General features: G+C 50.9%; 6 protein-coding genes across 6 annotated transcripts; 5 read left to right on the top strand and 1 right to left on the bottom strand.

Moving 5' to 3' along the window:
• Positions 1-3,916: 3,916 nt before the first annotated feature.
• Positions 3,917-5,156, top strand: CDV56_102341 (uncharacterized protein; the record flags this gene model as incomplete). Its single annotated transcript, XM_026755960.1, has 5 exons — positions 3,917-4,129; positions 4,196-4,485; positions 4,570-4,783; positions 4,855-4,975; positions 5,020-5,156. 5 exons carry the CDS (start codon positions 3,917-3,919, stop codon positions 5,154-5,156), a joined length of 975 nt encoding a protein of 324 aa, XP_026610823.1.
• A 3,447-nt stretch (positions 5,157-8,603) lies between these two features.
• CDV56_101661 (uncharacterized protein) lies at positions 8,604-10,143 on the bottom strand (the record flags this gene model as incomplete). Its single annotated transcript, XM_026755280.1, has 6 exons — positions 8,604-9,033; positions 9,102-9,305; positions 9,374-9,500; positions 9,575-9,705; positions 9,766-9,880; positions 9,936-10,143. 6 exons carry the CDS (start codon positions 10,141-10,143, stop codon positions 8,604-8,606), a joined length of 1,215 nt encoding a protein of 404 aa, XP_026610822.1.
• A 179-nt stretch (positions 10,144-10,322) lies between these two features.
• CDV56_101263 (fungal specific transcription factor domain-containing protein) lies at positions 10,323-12,879 on the top strand (the record flags this gene model as incomplete). The annotated part of the gene is made up of 9 exons (XM_026754882.1): positions 10,323-10,331; positions 10,431-10,503; positions 10,553-10,592; positions 10,776-11,017; positions 11,085-11,116; positions 11,172-11,376; positions 11,469-11,501; positions 11,592-12,030; positions 12,225-12,879. 9 exons carry the CDS (start codon positions 10,323-10,325, stop codon positions 12,877-12,879), a joined length of 1,728 nt encoding a protein of 575 aa, XP_026610821.1.
• Positions 12,880-13,769: 890 nt separating this feature from the next.
• Positions 13,770-14,129, top strand: CDV56_101066 (uncharacterized protein; the record flags this gene model as incomplete). The annotated part of the gene is made up of 1 exon (XM_026754685.1): positions 13,770-14,129. One exon carries the CDS (start codon positions 13,770-13,772, stop codon positions 14,127-14,129), a length of 360 nt encoding a protein of 119 aa, XP_026610820.1.
• An 882-nt stretch (positions 14,130-15,011) lies between these two features.
• On the top strand, positions 15,012-17,045 carry CDV56_100603 (putative alpha-L-rhamnosidase A; the record flags this gene model as incomplete). The annotated part of the gene is made up of 2 exons (XM_026754222.1): positions 15,012-16,127; positions 16,176-17,045. 2 exons carry the CDS (start codon positions 15,012-15,014, stop codon positions 17,043-17,045), a joined length of 1,986 nt encoding a protein of 661 aa, XP_026610819.1.
• A 986-nt stretch (positions 17,046-18,031) lies between these two features.
• On the top strand, positions 18,032-19,310 carry CDV56_100156 (putative formaldehyde dehydrogenase; the record flags this gene model as incomplete). Its single annotated transcript, XM_026753775.1, has 3 exons — positions 18,032-19,033; positions 19,081-19,150; positions 19,204-19,310. The coding sequence occupies 3 exons, from the start codon at positions 18,032-18,034 to the stop codon at positions 19,308-19,310; spliced, it is 1,179 nt and encodes a 392-aa protein (XP_026610818.1).
• Positions 19,311-19,810: the final 500 nt, after the last annotated feature.

Here is a 19,810-nt window from a genome sequence, read left to right as displayed (position 1 = left end):
TTAGTGAGAACAAAAGAAGGATGATTATGAATCAGCCCATACCACCCTTCAGCATTCACCTAATTTAATTGGGCTTTTACTTCACCATCACACATGTGCCATTTCAGGGCTGGGCGGAGACCCAGTGACGGGAGATCTGGTAGTGGGAGATCCAGTGTGGAAGGCCCGTGACTTCCATATGATTTCCATTCAAAAGACCCTCTCGGCATGTGATGGAAGTAACTATGGCTTAGGTCTCTGATAGATCTACCTGCGGTCTCATGTGCAGTGAAGAAAATGTATTGGCGGTCTAGCTTTGGTTCCTTTACTCCGTATGAAGTCTGCATAACATGCATAATGCAATCTTAGCCAATGACCTGAGAAGCTGGAGCCACTATAAGCTTAGTCATCTACCAAACCCACCAAATTCCGCTAAACCCCGGCTTATCAACATGATCCACCCAACCAAGGTGCAGTGGGATCTCCGGGTCAGTGGGATATCCGTATGCGCTTTGGCCAACCTATCCCAACTGCATTGGCGACTGTCCAAGGTATTAAGTTTCGTGGAAAAGGCCATTCAAAATCATTCTCTTTATTGGACTTAGATCTGGCATGGAGTCCTCAAAAGAATTCAGCTGTGACTCTCCAGGCTGCAACGCAAGCTATCGGCGGAAGGAGCATCTGAATCGCCACAAAGCGCAACATGTCCCACGACGGTCATTTCAATGTCCAATCTGTTGTCGGGTATTCGGGCGAAAGTAAGCAGACAATTCTTCCTATTTGCCATGAACACATTATTAACCGCGAATTTCGTATCTAGTGACACGCTTCGTCGACATGTCCGGCAGAGTCATCAAGGGAGTGAGCCAGTACCTCCCATAAGGCAAGCCTGTGTAAATTGTCGGGCTCTCAAATCTCGTTGTGAAGGAGGGACACCCTGCACCAGATGCCTGCGCCGCCACATCCACTGTTCTTTGCATGACCAACCCGGGATTTCAGGGAAGGACCATAGTCCACAACAGCCCGTCAAGCCTAGTCATTCCGAGAAAATACAACACTTTCTCAAGTTGTACTTCAAATTATTCCACCCATATTGGCCCTTTATTCACCAAGGATCATTCAACCAGAGCAACGAGACCCCTTTACTTGTGCAGTCGATGGTTGCCATTGGTATGTGGGCCAGTGATGTGCAGAGTACACGATCCGCGGCAACCGAACTCCATGAAACCCTCCATTCGGCTATATATAAACAAAGAGTTTGTTTCTGCACACCTACCCCAATTTTTGACTAATGTACTAACCAGAAAACCTGCAGGACAAGTGGGATGCTTCTGTTGCAGAGAACGCGTCAAGCATCTGCTCCTGGCCGATCCCAATGTACCAGGCTATCCTGATTCATATAATCTTCTCTCTAATATGCAAAGGCACTATCTCTCTTGGTCTTGATTTGAAGCCTTCCCTGCGTGCCATTGATACTGATCTTCTCGCCTCATTGGTGAAGAGTTGCAGAAGACTGGGCATGTTCCATTATCCAAACATGCTTGCGCGATACCATCCAGATGATCTTGCCTCATATGTCTGGGTTGGGATTGAAGAAGTCAAACGGTTTGACCTAGCTTTATACAGAGTTTGCAGGGCTCTAAGCTCTAGTGAGCGAAGCAGTAGTATAGAGGAGCGTGGTACTCCAAGGGCGACAAATTGGCAACTCACTGCAAGCGAGCTACAGTTTCCAATGCCGAAAAATGATTTGCTTTGGAACGCTGTAAGTGAAAAAGAGTGGAGTTCTGCTGCCGCAGAGGATGTGGACCGCATTGACTTAAGCGATACTATGGAAGCGCAATGGATCTCAAAGTCGGCAGAGCTCTTGCGGCTCACCTGAGCTAGCCGTCCATATTGCGCTACTAAACAAAAGATTGATGTAACTTCTGGCATTCGTCTGTTGACCTGGTTTGACACGATCTGACCTGAAAGTCGATGTCTAGCATCTTCAACTTCAACAGTCAAGTCTATGCATACATTATACGTATTCTGCTAAAGTACTTGGTTCCCATGCTCAGGAGACGCGGCACGCATTTCCTATAACGGGTTCATGGACTTGTCCAACAATTTTTGTAATTGAAGTTCTCTCGAAAAGTAGAAAAGGAGATGCGGAAATCGACTAGGAGGACCTGGCGAGGGTGTCGACCATGATCCAGATGAGTTTGATTCAGCGACGATGTCCCAAATCTTGTCATTATTTGGCAGGGGCATGGGTGTATGGGAGTCGCCAGGCCGGGGCCGTTTGCCCAGCGCAGGTAAGTTCAAGTGCATGGAAGTTTCACTGGCTTCTTGATAGGTATAATATAGGCTATTAAAAGGCAGAATAAATCGCAGACAAGGAGATGAAGACCTTTCTATCATGTATATTGTCCAATATAAGTGCTTTACCAGTTGCCACTCAGTAGACGTCTTGGAAAAGGTGTCTCTAGCTGTCTGTTAGCGGGATATGGTGTTTCCTGGCTTGCGGCACAACCCCACTGCTGGTCGCGGGTTTTTCTTTTCTTTTTTTGGGGGAGTGGGGGGAGTTGTTGACTGTTCATAATATCTGAGTTAGACGCATACCTTCTGAGGAGAGATTGAATGCGCAAGGAGGCGATCTGGAATCTGGATGTACTTGTAGGCTTGCCGCGGCAAAATAGATGCTAAAGAGACTTAAGCACTGAACACTGGTTACACTGTCTTCTTATTCTTTAGTTAGAATAAATGCAATTGATATCACAAGGAGACATAAGCAGGACTTGTTTGAACGCGGAAAGCAGGGGGTGTTGGTCTTGAGGAAGTGATTGGTGAAGTTTGGATGAAGAATAGGGTACTACCTGTGAACCTCATCCTAGAACCTGTGTAGAGTCCTAGCGGTATGATGGGCTTAGTGGTTTTCTTTTGCTTTCTTTGCTCTTGAAACATACTTGGTTGCTTTTTCCTTGGATATTCTGAGAAGCCTAGACTCCCCCGAACCCCCAGGGATACTTGGAGAAGCCTTCTCCAGTTGATAGAGGAAGGAGGGAAATCAGACTGCAATCCGACGAGTTGCATCAGGTACCGGGATTTGATAGTGATAGGTGAAGCACGCAGCGGAGGATACGAGGTGATAGCCACGGCATGATGCGGGGATATAGGGGGGATCAGGGGTTTTTCCACCAATGATGAGATATAATCCAACCTTTCTCAGATACTTGAAAGTTCCTGAACGAGTCTGCCTCGTTAAGACCAAGCCCGTTAGGCGACCGGGTAGTCGAGAGAGGGACTCACTGTGAGGGCTGAGGATCCAAAGCTGGTTGGTAAAGGCACTCCACATCCAGAGTGATGCAGTATGAACATTTGGGCCTGCCCTGTCACATCTTCTTCTGCGCTCCCGGCACTGCTCAAAAGCGAAGAAGCCCGAACGGTGGGGAATCAGCGCCATGGCGCGAGCAATTGATCGATATCAAGTCTACCGAGTACGTCCTATCTGCTCTGTCACCTTGGAATGGTCCGCTGATATATGTGCTTTGGCCTGCTTGAAGTCGTTCCTTCTGCCTTGGCCGACCTGTCTGGTTCCATGAAGCGCGCCACGCCAGGGTGGAACGAGATTTGACGAATAATGTGCTTTTTGGAGCCCATTTACCCCTGTTCCCCGGTTAGTCAGGGTCAACCATGAATTATTACCGACCTCCGACCTTGGGACCCATCATCGCGGAAGAGCCCCTGGCGAGAACCTTCTTAAGCTTTGCCACTAAATTAAGGGGAGGAGAAATAGACCCCTTTCCCACTTCTCGCGGCCATAGTGAAAATAATGATATAAAATGGGGGCGCAGGGCAGTCGCCTAACCCCACGGGGACAGAGCAACGAGATCTCGACCCAACGAGAGCCTTCTATCCGGCAAACAATCATATCTACAATGTGACCCATTGCTGCATTATGAACGATTCGCTTATCCACGTGAACCCAATCTTCTCGCACCATGCCTCCCTCGCCAAGAGAAACATCTCTCGGCCAGTCGACGATCCAGCTGCTCTCGTCCTAGAGGCCTGGTCCCAGGGTCTGATGACGGGTTCCCTGGTCATAATGGCCGCGATCACCTACGCAAACATGCGAAAAGGCGCCTTGTTGCACAAGCTGATCTTATTAGAGGTAATGTGGCCGTTTTGACCCGAAATATATCAATACCGGTCCTGGCAACTAATTCCGCTGCTCTAGTTGATCTTGGCCATGCCTCATGGGACCTTCATTTTCGCCCCAGAACCAGCGTATGGGTGGTACCTGGCATCGACAGCGATTGGGCTGATCATATCCTGGTCTTTGCATAATGTGATCTCGTGGATGAAAAACAGGCCCTTCATGAGTCGCGGGCTCTCTCTCGTCTACATCGGGACCATTATCCTCGCTCAGCCGTATTGGGGGACAGAAATTTACGCCAATTTTGCTTACTTCAACAGAATCGATCCTACCGTCTATGAGAGGATTCGACCGTGGGAAGCACTGTTTCGGTATGTGCTCAAAAGAAGGCACTGCCTTTATCGTTCCAATCCCTTCCATCTCGTACCTTTGGGCTGACATATTGGCGTATCTAGCGATCCCTGGTGGATCTACACGACGTGTAATCTCTTTTGGGTGGTCAAGACCCATTATAATTTCGGTATCGTGGAGCTTGTGCGTGAATGTCCCCGCTTCGGCCTCATGCTGGGATCAATGTGCCTCTCCATTGCATTTCTCATTGCAGACATCTTGAGCGTGACTGAGACGTTCCGGGGAGCGATGCCCCTGGGGATCAATCCATTCTGGAAGGTGAGGATTTTCTTCCATCTGACGAAAACGCTGCTCTCGAAACCGTTGGCTGAATGGGTTCCAAACACTAGCTGTGTTTCATGTTTAAATGTCTCTGCGATACCATTATTCTGGACGACTTCAAGACCGCACTCGATAAGCTCAGTGCCCGGTGGCTTTTGCGGCACGGAATGCAGGATCTCCACGCCTTAGGTTGGTTCCCTTTTCCAACTATTCCTTTGCTTTTTCATGGGCAGTAGAGCTCACTCTCCCCATCGGACGTGCATCAGACTATGGAAGCAACCCAACATTTACCAATGAGCGCCCGTCTCTAAGCATCCATCATGAGACCCTACCTTTGAAACGCCCAGACAGTGTCGCACATTGTGCGTGAACGGAATCTCGTTATCTGGGGAACCTTCATAGACACCCACCAGTGATGTTGCAAGGGAGAAGGGAATGAAATGAGAGTCATAGTTACTACAAAATATAATAAATGCAACTGCCGTTCAGCTGCTGTAAAACAACTACTTTGTGATCAGTGATCAACTGCCAATTCAGCCAAGCGTCAGCAATTTCTCGGGCTGACAAATTTCGCATCCGGGCACCGTACCCTGTAGACAGATTGAAATTTCTCCGGAGAAATTAGTAGGCGTCCTGTTGAATAAATCCGCTGTCGTGACAGCCCCTTGAAAGTACGGGGCAACAGCAGCAAGGACTGACCTTTCCCAGGGTCCGCAGGAACAGAGGAAATACGCAAAACATAGGGTAGCGAGGGTGGTGAAATGGATAGAGGAAATAAACTTACAGGCACAGTGGTGTGATGAAGAACAGCAGCCCATGGACCAAGTCAGGCGCAGGGTTTCATGCACCCTGCTTGATTAGGCTCTGCTAGACAAAAGATAGGCTCTAACAGTCTCATCTGGCCGGCTTTCCCCTCACCATTGGACCCCAGGCTGCACTAAAATGCTGGGGATGTGTTCTTCCCGTGTTCTGGAAGCATTGTACCCAGGGAGAGAACTCATTCCTCGGACGGTATTGGACACCAGTGTCCATGGCAGGATGTACTCTGTTACTTTGTACAGACTGATAGGGTCTTAAGCTCGGGGCAGTATCCCCTTCCATCAAATTGATCTTCTGAAGGCGATGATGCTGTCATACAAAGTCCTATAGTTTGGGCTATGCATGATGGGAAATAAAGAACTCCCACAAAGGGGAAATCGGGTAGGTGAAGAAAAAGAAGCCTATGAGTCTTAAACACTACTCCACCTAGAACTCCTAGTAATGCCAGAGTCCGTATGTTAAGGAAGGCGGACAAAATGCAACAGTCAGCAATCTAAATACTTATTTTTCCTGCACTATAGCAAAGACTATTTCTACGAAGGACCGCAGAACCCCCTCCTTCTCTGTTAGTAACGTACCTCACCCCTATTAAGAAACATTAACCCAGCTGCTAATCCAATTTCTAGCCTGTGGGTGGAGCTATTAAGGCTTTAGCAAACACTAGAGCACATTACTGGGGTTATAAAAGCTCAGGCTTCCAAGCATGAGTACTTGACCATAGAGCAACTGCCGTATAATCTCACCAGTAACCAGGATTCATTTATTAGATTCCTAATTAAGACTATTCAGAACAAGTCATTCATGGCACATCTTAGGCTTAATTAATTATTCCTAGTTCTTCTGGAGCGGATGGAACGCAGAAAGCAAGCTATTTCCACTTATTCATCTGGCGCTCCAGCTATGATTGTAGATCCCTAATGAGCATCAGAGTAAGTGACAGAGGGATCACCTAGCTTTGGAGCAGATCCATATCTGGTATCCGATTCTCCACGCGGATTATACGGATGAATTTTGGCAGGTAATATCAACACCTTTTCCATCTTCTATGGAATCCTGCCTGACCCTCCTTGTTTTAGCGACTGGCTGCCTGGCTGAGTGCAAGTTGGTTAGGCACCCACTGCAGAAGCGCCCGGAAACCATATACATTCAAGTGGCAGTGGAAATGCTCCCCTGCGTACTGACTGACAGCAGCCTTCGAAGCGCACAGTGCCTACTCCTATTCAGCATATACTATCTATGCTACGCCCAACCATGTCGAGCACATGATTTCGTGGCGATGGCCTCGTATAAGCTGCAGGAGAGCTTGCTCAAGTAAGCGCCCAGGCTTAAAGGCAACACAAATTACTATCTCTAACACAGGCTGAGGGCATGTTTCCAGTGACGCCTCCGGTGAGAATGTTTTGGCGCAGTCGTCGATCGTCGGAAACTGCTACTGGACTGCCCTTTTGATTGAAAGGTACTGCCCCCTGTTCTGGCTACTGGGTATATCAAATAAGATGTCGATGAAAGCTTCGGTTTAGCTGACCTTTTCAAAGCAAGATCACTGTCCAGCTGAACCTGGTTGACAGTGGTATCTGGAGTATGAATTCACCTACCCCAGTGCCAATTAGCTGCGAGACCTGGACATGGGACTCGGTCTTTCTCCCCGTCACGGCTGGCAGAGCCGGAAATGAGGGAATAATGCATGACAAAATTCACCACCACCATGATCTGTCGTATTTGGTGGCGGAAACTGTGATGCGGAAGATGCTCCAGCGTTGTACATGGTCCATCCGAAGAGTCTCACCTGGCAATTTTGCATATGCGCCCATCATCGCGGCAGAAGTGGAGTAGCAACTGCGTGAGTGGTACTATCTTCTTCCGGAGTGGTTGTCTTTCGGTGGTAGTAAGGACGACACAGCCGTCCCTTCTAGGGCTTTGGCGCAGGCAGAGTTTCTTCGCATGTAATGCTATGCATTTAAAACCTCCATCTACTGGCCAGCGGCCTACCAGTCATTGAGTGCAGGAGAAGCAGATGATGATCTCCTGCCGCACTGCCAGAACTTTATTGATGACTATATTAGGTTTATTACAAGTGCAGCCGTTTCAGTACGCGTCTGCAAGCCCAACATCTGGACCTTGTATGCAAGGTGATTTTTTGATCAGCCAACGTGCAGAATGAATTCATTATTGGCTGACCAAAAGCATGATGTAGCGTGTTTACAATTTCAATGGCAGCGCTGACAGCATCAGTGGCGCCATGTCTGCTAAGTGTCGCCTCACCAAGAGTCCTTCAGTGTCTTGAATTAGCAGTAGATATCTTCAGAAGCGTGTCCGAAGTCAGCCCCTTGCTGGCCAAAATAGGAGCCATCCTGAAGGACAGAACATTCCAACACATATCAGCTTCAAGGTAGGGCTGGATCAAGTCATCTATATACTGTGCCTAGAAAAGTTCACTAGGATCATTCCAAGTTACTAGAAAGATGGCTTCAACGCTAGTGTTGCCTATGACTCATCATGCTGTTTTTGATCTGAGATGTGCAACCCCGGTCTTTTGTTCTGTATTAGCAGTGGCCAGCGTTGAAATCCCCAAATGGAAAATTAATAGCCTGTCTCCGGTTCCTGACGGAGTTTCTTTGCCCTCTACCGGGGTTGCTAAGCAGGTAGGCGCAGGGGCACTCTTCAATGAATGTAACGTCCCTTCCTGGGCAAGGAGAATCTAGCCTGAATCGCCCGTCAGCACGAGTCTGACAGCCCACGCCTGCGCGAATGGTTGCATTAGGTGGGATCTCTGCGTAGTTAGCTATCCACACTCGCCGATTTGCATTCTCTGAAGGCGTAGCGGACCGGCCCGGTCCCTGGACAGCTCGGAAGGAAACCTTGTTAGCCCTAGCCCCGCCTGGCCACCTCCGACCTTAGTTTACAGTGGTTGCACCCGTTATACTTTGTTCACTCCTTAGCAGTCGTAACTTGGATTAGCCCTAAACCAAACCGTATCACGCCAGAGCAGTCCCCCCACTCAAAACACCTTGAGAAGTTTCTCCTCGGTATAGAGCCACCTCGATAGCAGAACAATCGCCGACCCTGCGAGGCACATGACGCCGCCAAAGATCTTCACGTCCAGCCAGCCGTGGGCCGAATTTTGGAGAATGGCTCCACCAATGGGCGCCATGGTGAGGGCGGGGATCGAGATAGCGAGGAAGACTACGCCCAGCCGGTAGCCCATCTCGGGCAGGGGGGACACCGAGACGGGAAGGGCGCCGGAAAGGCCTATAAAGGCTCCTGTCGCGAAGCCGAACATGATGGCGAAGCCGATGGCGATGGACGAGCGCGTGGCGGGGATCCAGACGGCGAACTCGGAGATTCCGGAAACAGTACAGGCGATAATGAACATATTCCATCTTCCGATTCTATCGGCGCCATAACCGGCGACCAGACGGCCGAAGAGACTTGGGGTATAACCGTCAGCGTTCCGCGACTTTTGGGGGGTGGGTAACAGGGATAGACGTCGACCTACCTTGCGGCGTTGAAGATGGACACCAAGTACTGAGCCATCTCCTCTAATATATATGCCTCCTGAAAACCCTGCACCACTAGATAGTCAATGGGGATGAATATACCATAGGTCAGGACGAAGATGCCCAGCAGCATAACAAACAAGAACTCTGTGAAGGGTGCAGTGAAGGTATCTTCTTGGGCACGGGCTTTGTTCTCAGGCGGACTGTGAGGATGGCAATGATCTGCAAGCCAAGGATGAGAAAGGCCGCAGTCCTCATGGCCCAGGGGTACCCGGTGCTCTGGATCATGCGACTAATCATGATGGGGAAGATGACGCTGCTGACTGATGAGCCCATCACCATGATGCCCATAGCGGCTCCGCGCTTCTCGGAAAACCAGGTGGAGACGCAGGCAAGCGCTTCGTCGCACAGGACTCAGTCAGCATGGAACACTCAAGAGGGGATAAGTTAAACTTGCCAGGCAAGTATAAACATGCAACGCCAATGGCACTGCACACTCCCTGGGACAAGATGAACTGATAGTACGTCTTCGCCAACAACGCCATCATCAGCCCAAAGACGTGAAGAAGCGTCCCGCCAATAATGAGCGGCCTCGGGCTGTAGCTGTCAAATATTATGCCGATGACAGGCCCTAAGGCGAACAGGAAGAACAGTTAGAGCAACAGAATCCAGGCAATGGTGCTGCTGGAGTAGTCTTTCAGAGGTCCAGCCTCGTAATACTGCTGGAAGCTGCCCACGCCTGGTGGAAGAGCATTGCTATTAGTCCATCGCGTCGCTGCTGGATGCCACGTAGCGGGAACCTAGGAGGCACTGGGAAGAGGGAAAATACGTACTGTTGATCCAGCCCGGGCTGGAGAAGGAGCAGCACCACGCGCCCAGGACGACCAACGATGCAGCAGCGCCGCCATCAGGGGGGCCTGTGTCATCTAATTTTGTGGCATCGCCTGGCTTGTCGCCGGGAATTGGCTCTCTGGCGTCTTTGGGGACGGTCTTCAGCTCGTGCATGGGAGTGGTATTCTCGGCGTTGTCCGTGCTAGCCATGGTTAAACACAACTGAAAAAAGAAAAATCAAGCAATTAATCAAGTGCAAGAAACATAAGATTACAACCCTGGGAACCGATTTCTATACATATAGGTCCTGGAGGCGGCGGATATTAATACTGGCCGTGCGGAGGGTCAAGCAACCCATGATTGGTGCTTCGCGGTGGACAATATAAATAATGCTCCGCGTCAGAGACTATATTGAATGAAGATCTCTCTCTCTCTCTCTTGTTATACCTTCAGCCTTTTCATCGTCCGCACGATGGGTCCCCCTGACAGATCTACAGTCCTCCTTCGCTTTCATCCTGGCCGCCGACGCGACAAGCGGCAGCTTTCTTGCAATTCTTGCCGCCAGCGAAAGTGCGTTTCTCCTGCCTGCTCCAATAGATAGAGCTAACGCAGCGAACAGGCGAAAGTGTGACCGCGGAAAACCTTGTTCCTATTGCATTGTAAGTTGCACGTCTACGGAACGACTCAAAGCTTACAACATCATAAAATGTCGTCGATCAGAAACACCACCTCGAGCCGACGTGTACTTACGCTGTCAGCGGGCCATGCGGGTTGGCGACGCCGAGCAGCTCGGTTTCCGTTCCATCAGCAGAGGCTCCAGATTTGAAATTAACCAAGTCCAGAACTGGCTTTAAAGAATCAACCCACTGGACCTCTGTTCTGAGTGGCGTGACAGAGGCGGAGGACCAAGGCGCGATGCAATCGGAGACTGCATTCGACGATGGTTCATCACCACTCGAGCAGAATGTCCTCCTCTTTGAAGGATGCAAACACGCCACTGACCAAGAACTCCTCGATTCGATGCCGCCCAGGAGAGAATCCGACGGCTTGGTCGCACTCTACTTTCGGGCTCAGGAATACCGATGTAGGTGTGCACGCAACGCGGGATAAGAGCGCACTCACGCATCCCTGCTGACGCTGGATCTAAACAGCTGTAATACACCCGACTGAGTTCTTGAAGAGAGTAAGTTCTCAACATACCACTAGGAGAAGACTAAGCACTAACCTCGTTGATCAAGTATAACGCGTTCTGGGAGAATCCTAGCGCTACATCCGTCTCCTGGCTCGGCCTCTTGTACAGCATCTTCTGCCTCACTAGCCAAGTTCAGAGCCAGGAGAGCGGCCTCTCGAGAGCCCAGAACAACGCGCCATCCGTCTGGTCACCCACAGCCTTGTATAAGATACTGGGCTATCGAGAAAAGGTCGTCCAGTGCCTCGTCCGAGGTCAGTTCGCCAAGGGGGGCCCTGACATTATGGAAACCCTTGTTCACTACTCTTGATCGAGAGCTACTTGAACAGGGACTCTAACATTGGAGTCTGGCTCTTGATGGGCAACATTGTCCAGATAGGTACGTCGTCATGCTCGTTCCTCTAGCACCCAAAAGAAGCCCCCCACCCCCAGATCTCTCTGAAGGAAGGCTGCTAAGAGACTTGAACAGCTATCCGCATGGGCTATCATCGAGACCCGCAGCACTTCAAGTCCCTATCCCCCTACCAGGGCGAGATGAGGCGCCGGATGTGGGCTATGATATACTCGCTTGACATAGGATTCTCAACGCAGATGGGCCTTCCGAGCAGCATCAAGCACTCGCTCAGCGACACTATGCCGCCTCGAAACCTCCAGGACCGCGACTTTGACGCCAGCTCGACTGACCTGCCGCCCGAGAGACCCATCGACGAACTTACCTCGAGCACCGTGATCCTCGCCAAGCTTCACGTCGCCACCAGGATCGGCGCCGTATCAGACTTGGTCTGCAATCCTCACCCGCTATCATACGAGACCCTCGTCGCGGCGAATTCAAAACTAGACGTAACTTATGCGACCATTCCCGACCCATGTCCGAATCTCTTCTGGACCCTCCAAGCGTCGTATTTCAGGTCAGTGCCGTGGCTCTCCCTTGCAGAAACACACTCGCATCCAGAAGAATCCCTCACACTTGTAACCAAAAAGAAAAACCATCTACACTACTGAATCCCTAGCTATATACACAACCTAGCAATAGACAGAGACGGAGCTGCTAACATGCCCTTCGTCCCCAACAGCAGATAAACTTTTACATGCATTACCAAAGAGCCCGGATCCTCGTCAACTGGAAGTTTCTCGGTACCTCGAAGGATACGACTGGCAGCAACCAGTGCTGGAGTATCGTGATCGAGGCAGCCTTGGAGATCATGCGGCTGCAGCACCGCATGGCGGAGGAGTACGAGGTCTTGGACGCGTCCCGCCCTACTGGTATGGTCGACTCGTGTTTCATAAATAATGGGTACTTTCTAGCCGCAAGTATTGCATGTTTCCTTGTGCAGCATCGCAAGGACAGGCTGTCGGCCCAGGAACTGTTGGAAGTGCGAAGCCTGCTGGAAAAGAGCCTAGCCATCTGGAGCCGCACAAACGACTTGTCCAGAGAAGCAAGCAAAGTAGTCACAGCTCTGAGGGTCGTACTTGGAAAACCCGAGGAGCCCAGTACACATTCTACAATAGAAGCAAGAGCGTCGCGTCGAGCAGGCGGAGGTGAGAACCCAGATCATCCTCCCAAAGATCCGGATCTAACTAAGCTTGCGCGCGCCGTCCCAGATACGTTTGGCAGAAGTCAGATGGCGTTTTCTAGTTGCACCTCTTTATTTGATGACCTGCCTTTGTTGATGACAGACGTCGACACTGCGACGTTTCCTTCAATGCCCTCGATTCCCATTCTAGACTACTGGCCGCAGGTAGATGGGAGCATTTAGAGCTCTAGGTGTCGAGATGAGTACTAGCTAACGCGTGTGCCTCCACGGCACCTTGTGCTTCAATGAACTTGTTTACCTACGGAGCTTCACAAAGTATCACTCCTGGAAACAGCCTACCAGCTCTGTCATAGAAGCCTTGCCTGAGCTTCAATTCGAAGCAATATGTGGGCAGTGGGTAGATACGAACTCCTGGGCTCAACATTAGCTTTATATTTTTCTACATCTATAACTGGGCTCATCATCAGTCACATTACAGGTATTTCAGGTGCTTAGCTTGGACGATCCCCCTGCGATACTGACGGACCTTATTAGAGTTGAGTCATTAGACCATATACAGGTCACCATCCCCAGGCTACCAGCAAAGCATAAGCACCCACTGCCCTTTTTACCTAGCACTCCTCAGTCTACCGAAATCCCTCACTGAGCAACTGGTATTCTATTGGATTGGTCAACTACCACTACTGTTACATAGCCAGGACTCGTTGCTACCTGTATATCCCTGTGTACAGTTGCATGCAATATTTAATTGAGCAATTTCTACAGGTATTATTCAAATATCATTCCTGATATGATCAGCACCTGTGGCGCGGCGCTGAGAGATTTATATTGTCTCAGTGTAGAACCTTGAAAGACAGCCAATCAGGGCATGAGCTAGTGCCGGATAAGATGATGTCCTAGAGTAGCTAGGTAGTAGGAGGGGGGAAACAGGGATAATTCCAAGTTTGCTGGTCAAGCACTGGCAGATGGGTTATAGACCACAGAGACAGGCTTGAGAGTGATAGCCAGGTCAAAACCTCACAAGTCTCCTGTCTCCTTACTCTGCCTTTTTCAGATAACCCAGAAACACACAAATATCAGCTAAGAACACATATTCAAGCTCAATCCTCACCATGACGAACAGAAACCTCAATAAAACCTGGCGAGATGTTGTCTTTGATCAGTACGCTGCTGATTTTAATGCTGACGTTCCATTCCCTCTTCGCTATCTTATCCACACTCCTGAGCGGAAGAAAGATATCTTTATTGAAATCCCAACCAAAATCCCTGTCACGACCTTCCGCTGTTCTATCTTAACGTTTTTCCGTGCAAAGCACCTTGAGTCCGACCCAACTTACCAAGACGAGAATATCTCTATTAGAGCTCGTGTATCTTTCTTCGAAAGACAAGTTCAAGAAGCCGACAACCAACATGATGATCTGGAATCCCAGGATCCTCCTACCATTGCTGGTGATGCTCGGGACCGCCGCTAGAGTATGGGACTTTGTCATCTATGCTGATGGGGACTGTGAGACTAGTCTAACAGCGCACTATAGTGGAGGTGGCAATCAGTTATGTACTGCAAACCCGTCTAGTCACCGGGATTTGAGATTAGTAACATAGGTCGTTTTGTAATGGAGGAAGACTATAACAGCCTTAATTGGCAGTAAGAATATAATGCTGGGAACGAGGGTGGCTGTATCCCTCCATAATTCATTTGGGACTACTATGAAATTAGGCTGCTAGTTCTAATACTGAGCCTGGGTTGTTGTTTGTTCGAGGGAAGGTTAATGCCATGAGGATATCTTTTTTGTGTACTTATTCAACGTTGCTACTCACTAAGCGCTTACATGCAGCCCTTGTAAAAGTGGCAGCACCCATATCAGGTAATTAGACAGGACTTGCAGAAAAACAGTTCACTTATACACTACCCCACAACTTTTTTGGGGAACTTCAGCAACCCCACATTTCAACCCCACACGATCAAGAGAGATCAACCAATCCTCTTGAGATGGTAAACATACATCTTTGGCCTATCAAGCTCGATCAATCTATTCATACCCCTCTCTGGGCAATCAGCCTATCCCATCCTCCATTCGAATCGGTTTCTCCGCAAATGCCGTCAGAGGCAAGTTTGTTTTCTGGGGAATGGAGGCAGACAGGAAGTTCGGAATGTTGATCAGCCGAGAGTATTTTTCACCTATTTGCTTGTGCTCGGTGGGAAGTCGCCCGAGCTCATGGAAGATGTCATACTCGGCTGAGGAATCGGCCTTTAGAAGAGAGGCACAGTATATGAAAAAAGGAATATAGATGTACTTGCCGCTTCCAGCATCGAGTGAGCCTTAGGCCTGTTCTTGATAGTAGCAGTCGTGGAGATGCACTTCCTATCTTTTTCAGCCCTTGCAGAGATTGCTCTGCTGGCAGCAGTCTGCACTGCCCTTCCATACGAGGAGTACATCTTAGCACCAGCCACTCGAGAGCTGGTTCCGGACAGGGTGTATCACGTCAACGGCTCCATTTCTAACCCCTCTGCTTTAACCAATGGAAAAGGTGGGAGAGCGACTTTCCACAGTGTCTCATCCATCACTTATGACTTTGGGCGCAACATCGCTGGTATTGTCTCGCTGGACATCAGCCAGGTTTCGTCGGAGGATGCCTTCATCGGAGTCACGTTCTCTGAATCTAGACTCTGGATCAACAATGAGGCTTGTGACGCAACTGCCGATGCAGGTCTTGACTCACCGCTGTGGTTTCCTGTCGGACTTGGCTCGGGACGATACACAGCAGAGAAGAAACACAACCGCGGTGCTTTTAGATTTCTGACTCTCGTCGCCAACACATCCGCGACTATTGCTGTTGAAAGTGTCCGAGTGAACTTCACGGCGGCCCCGGCTCAAAACCTCCGGGCGTATACGGGCTACTTCCACTGCAACGATGAATTGCTCAACCGCATCTGGTACGCAGGCGCATACACAAACCAGCTGTGCACCATTGATCCCAGCATGGGGGATGCGTTGCCCTGGCTGGGCACGATTAACTCTAGCGACAACATCACCCTCCCGGAGACTGTCGCCTGGTGGAGTAACTATACCATCGCCAACGGGAGCAGCGTGCTCACGGACGGAGCGAAGCGGGATCGTCTGATCTGGCCGGGTGACATGTCCATTGCGCTGGAGAGCGTCGCTGTCAGCACGTATGACTTGTACAGTGTGCGCGTGGCGTTGGAAACACTCTTTTCAATGCAGCAAGCGAACGGCCGTCTTCCTTATGCGGGCAAGCCTTTCTTCGATATCGTCAGCTATACCTACCATCTCCACAGCCTGATCGGCGTCTCGTACTTGTACCGGTACTCAGGGGACCTGAACTGGCTTTCTGCACACTGGAGCCAGTACAAACGAGCCTTGCAATGGTCATTGTCCAGCATCGACGACACGGGGCTAGCCAACGTAACCGCAAGCGCGGACTGGCTGCGTTTCGGGATGGGAGGCCACGTACGTTTGCGTCCCCAGCGCATATACTGCACCGCTGACACGTAGCAGAACATCGAAGCAAACGCAATCCTCTACTTCGTTCTCCAGGAATCTCTCATCCTCTCACAAACCCTCAACGATACCGCCTCCTCGTCAAACTGGACCCGCATCGCAGCGACCCTCAAATCCGCAGCCAACGCAAGACTCTGGGACGGCGCCGCAGGCCTGTACCGCGACAACGAGACTACAACCCTCCACCCGCAAGACGGCAACGCCTGGGCCCTCAAAGCCAACCTCACCCTCTCAGCCAACCAGTCATCTACGATTTCCGCCGCCCTAGCCGCACGCTGGGGCCCATACGGCGCCCCGGCCCCAGAGGCGGGGGATACCATATCCCCCTTCATCGGCGGTTTCGAGCTGCAAGCCCACTTTCTTGCGGAGCAGCCGCAGCGGGCTCTGGCCCTGATCCGGCGCCAGTGGGGATTCATGCTTGACGATCCGCGAATGACGCAGTCGACGTTTGTAGAGGGGTACTCGACGGACGGGGCGTTGCAGTACGCGCCGTATACGAATGATGCGCGGATCTCGCATGCGCATGGATGGGCGACTGGTCCGACTGCGGCGCTGATGTTCTATGTGGGTGGGTTCCGGCTTGCTGGGTCGGCTGGGAAGGCGTGGGTGTTTGCGCCTCAGCCTGGGGACCTGAGGAGTGTTGAGGCGGGGTTTGAGACCTCTTTGGGGGTGTTTTCGTCGGAGTTCAAGAGGGGGAGGAGTGGTGGGTACATGAACTTGGTGTTTGCGACGCCTGAGGGAACGAGGGGTGATGTGAAGCTTGAGGCGGAGGGGATGCTGGTCTCGAGTAATGGGACGAGGGTGAGGCTTGTTGATGGGGTTGCTTCCGGTTTGCATGGTGGCACTTGGAGGTTGGAGAGGTTGTAGTGATGGTATTTCTGCTCATGTGTTTATTCATATTGAGATGGACAGAGGTAATTGATGTTGGACTCTGCTATCTCTACATTCAGCATGATACGACTTTGGGTTATATTCCACCCACAGGCCGTTTTCTTCTTTCCTTGATGATTTGGATCATACTTGAACAACACTCTACCCAAGGCTATTCAAAGCAGGTGTTGATCCTTTACGACTCACGCGATGCACGGCATAAACTGCTTAACGGTGTTCATCTTCTTCAATATGGGTCTGCCTACATTCAGATCCTCTGCTCGGCCATAATGACTGAGCATGGTATGAAATGAAAGATGCACGCATTACTACTAGAGTCAAGGACGATAAGATGTTACATGCTTACTCTATTCAGGGAAGAAATTATAAGAAATGTGCCTGTCCTGCAGTTGTTCTAAACTTGTCATTCTAATCTAATAAATTTAGGCATCGATGGAAGTGTTGGTGGGATAGAGATGCAGGATGCTTGAGGTCTGAGTTTGCTGCCAATATGAGGTAGATGACTAGGTACAAGGCGAAGACAATAGAGGGAGGATTAGTATTCAGACATTCCACCAACAACCGTGTCAGCTCGTAGCAATAGTCATCATAAGTAAATACTTCATATTCTTTTGCAGGAACCTCCAACTGAGTACGAAGAAGCGGCGTTCTGTATGACTTCATATCTCGGCCCTTCGTTCCGACAGTCCTCTCCAACCCTCAGCGGATGGATTACCACTGAATATTGCCATCTCAATCTATATCGTATCTTCAGGACTCCCCGGCCATTTTCACACATTACATCAAACAAGTGCGTTCTATCCAGAGACTCCTCTTCGATCGGCATCTGAATCCACACTTTCGATCCAACAAAATGACGACCGCAACCCCCAAGTAAACCCCCTCATGCTCCTCAACTGTTACGATACTAAGTGTACAGACCCATGACAAGCACGCTCTACAAGCCCCATCCCACCGACAAAATGAAAGCCGCGCAGTGGATGGGCACGCGCACCATCCACCTCGGCACCGTCGCCAAACCAACCATCACAGACCCCTCCGACGCCATCATCCACATCACACACTGCACGATCGGCGGCGCAGACCTGCACCTCTACGACGGCGAGCTCAGCGACTCCCTCTCCAAAGGCGACATCCTCGGCCACGAGGCGATCGGCACCGTCGAGGACGTCGGCCCGGAGGTCCGCAGCATCGCCCCGGGTGACCGAGTCATGATCCTCCCCGTGATCGCCTGCGGACACTGCGAGTTCTGCACGCGGCAGGAGTTCTCGCTGTGCGACACGACGAATCCCTCGCGGGAGATGGAGAGCGCGTACGGACACCGGGTGGCGGGCATGCTGGGGTACACGCGGTTGTACGGCGGGTATCCCGGCGCGCAGGCGGAGTACGTGCGGGTCCCGAACGCGGATCTGTCGTGCGTGCGGGTGCCGGCCGACATGGACGCGAAGAAGCTGCTCGGGCTGGCGCATGTCACGGCCGCTGCGTGGCATGGGTGCGAGCTTGCGGAGGTCCAGCCGGGGGATATCGTGGGGGTCTGGGGGTGTGGACCGGTGGGGCTCTCAGTGCAGCGGCTTGCGGTGCTGCGCGGGGCGGAGAAGGTGTATGCCGTGGACAAGGACGCGGGGCGCTTGCGGATCGCCGAGGGGTTCGGGATGATCCCCGTTGATGTGAGCGTGCACACGGAGGTGGGGGATCATATTCTGTCGATGGAGCCGAGGGGGCTGGACTGCGCGGTGGAGGCGAGTGGGTTTCGGAGTACGCAGAAACCGCAGCATGCGGCTATGCGGGCGGTTGGGCTCGAGCATGATAGCGGTGACACGGTGTCGGCGATGATCAAGGCGACGAGGAAGGGGGGGCATCTTGCGCTGATTGGGGATTTCTTTTACAGGACGAATGATTTTCCTATAGGGCCGTTGATGGAAAAGGGGTTGACGATCCGGGGAGGGCAGGTCAATTCCCAAAAGGTATGCCAGTGCCACATCCTCAGATTGAATGACTCTGACGGTGATAGTATCATCCGCTTCTCTTGGACCTGGTAACACAAGGAAAGTATGATCCTTCGTGGGTGTTTACATACGAAGGTATGTCTGCCACTGTCTACTTGCTGTGGCTGTGGCTGTGGTTGACTAGACAGATGAATTCGAGAATATCGCCGAAGACTATCGCCGGTTCTCACGACATGAGATCCCTGGGGGGCTGAAGGTGTGTTTGGTGACGGAGTACGGTCGCGGTCAGGAGTGAAGCTATTTAGCTTAACTATCGAATATGATCGGCAGTAAATACTAGCTGCAACTGTGGAGATAAACTCCATAATATCTAGCTAAAGATTGACAAGAAATTGGTCAGGATGACAGATGACTCATGATCTGACCTCAGCTGCATTATATTTATCACTTATTATAATAACATCCTATACTCTTCAGTCTTCAGTGTCCCCACCTCAGCCTGCTTACTTCTGCACTCTGCAGTAGGCGCAGTATATTACCCCGCCATCCCTCATCCTCGACATCATCCCTATCCCTCACTCTACCAACACATCTACTCACCCCGCCTCAAGCTACCAACAATGTCATTCCCTCCTCCCCCCATTGATACCATCGACTGGTCCAATGTCGGCTTCAAAGTCCGCGACGGTAAGCTCTGCCCCATCCCACTTCATCCCATCTAACAAACAAAGTAAACGGCCATGTGGAATGCCACTTTTCTCACAGCACCGGCGGCAAATGGTCGGCCCCCAAATT

Source organism: Aspergillus thermomutatus, assembly GCF_002237265.1.
Source record: "Aspergillus thermomutatus strain HMR AF 39 chromosome Unknown NODE_275, whole genome shotgun sequence".
NCBI lineage: Eukaryota > Fungi > Ascomycota > Eurotiomycetes > Eurotiales > Aspergillaceae > Aspergillus > Aspergillus thermomutatus.
Note: the sequence above shows the minus strand (reverse complement) of the source record. Positions and strands in the feature narration are given on the sequence as shown.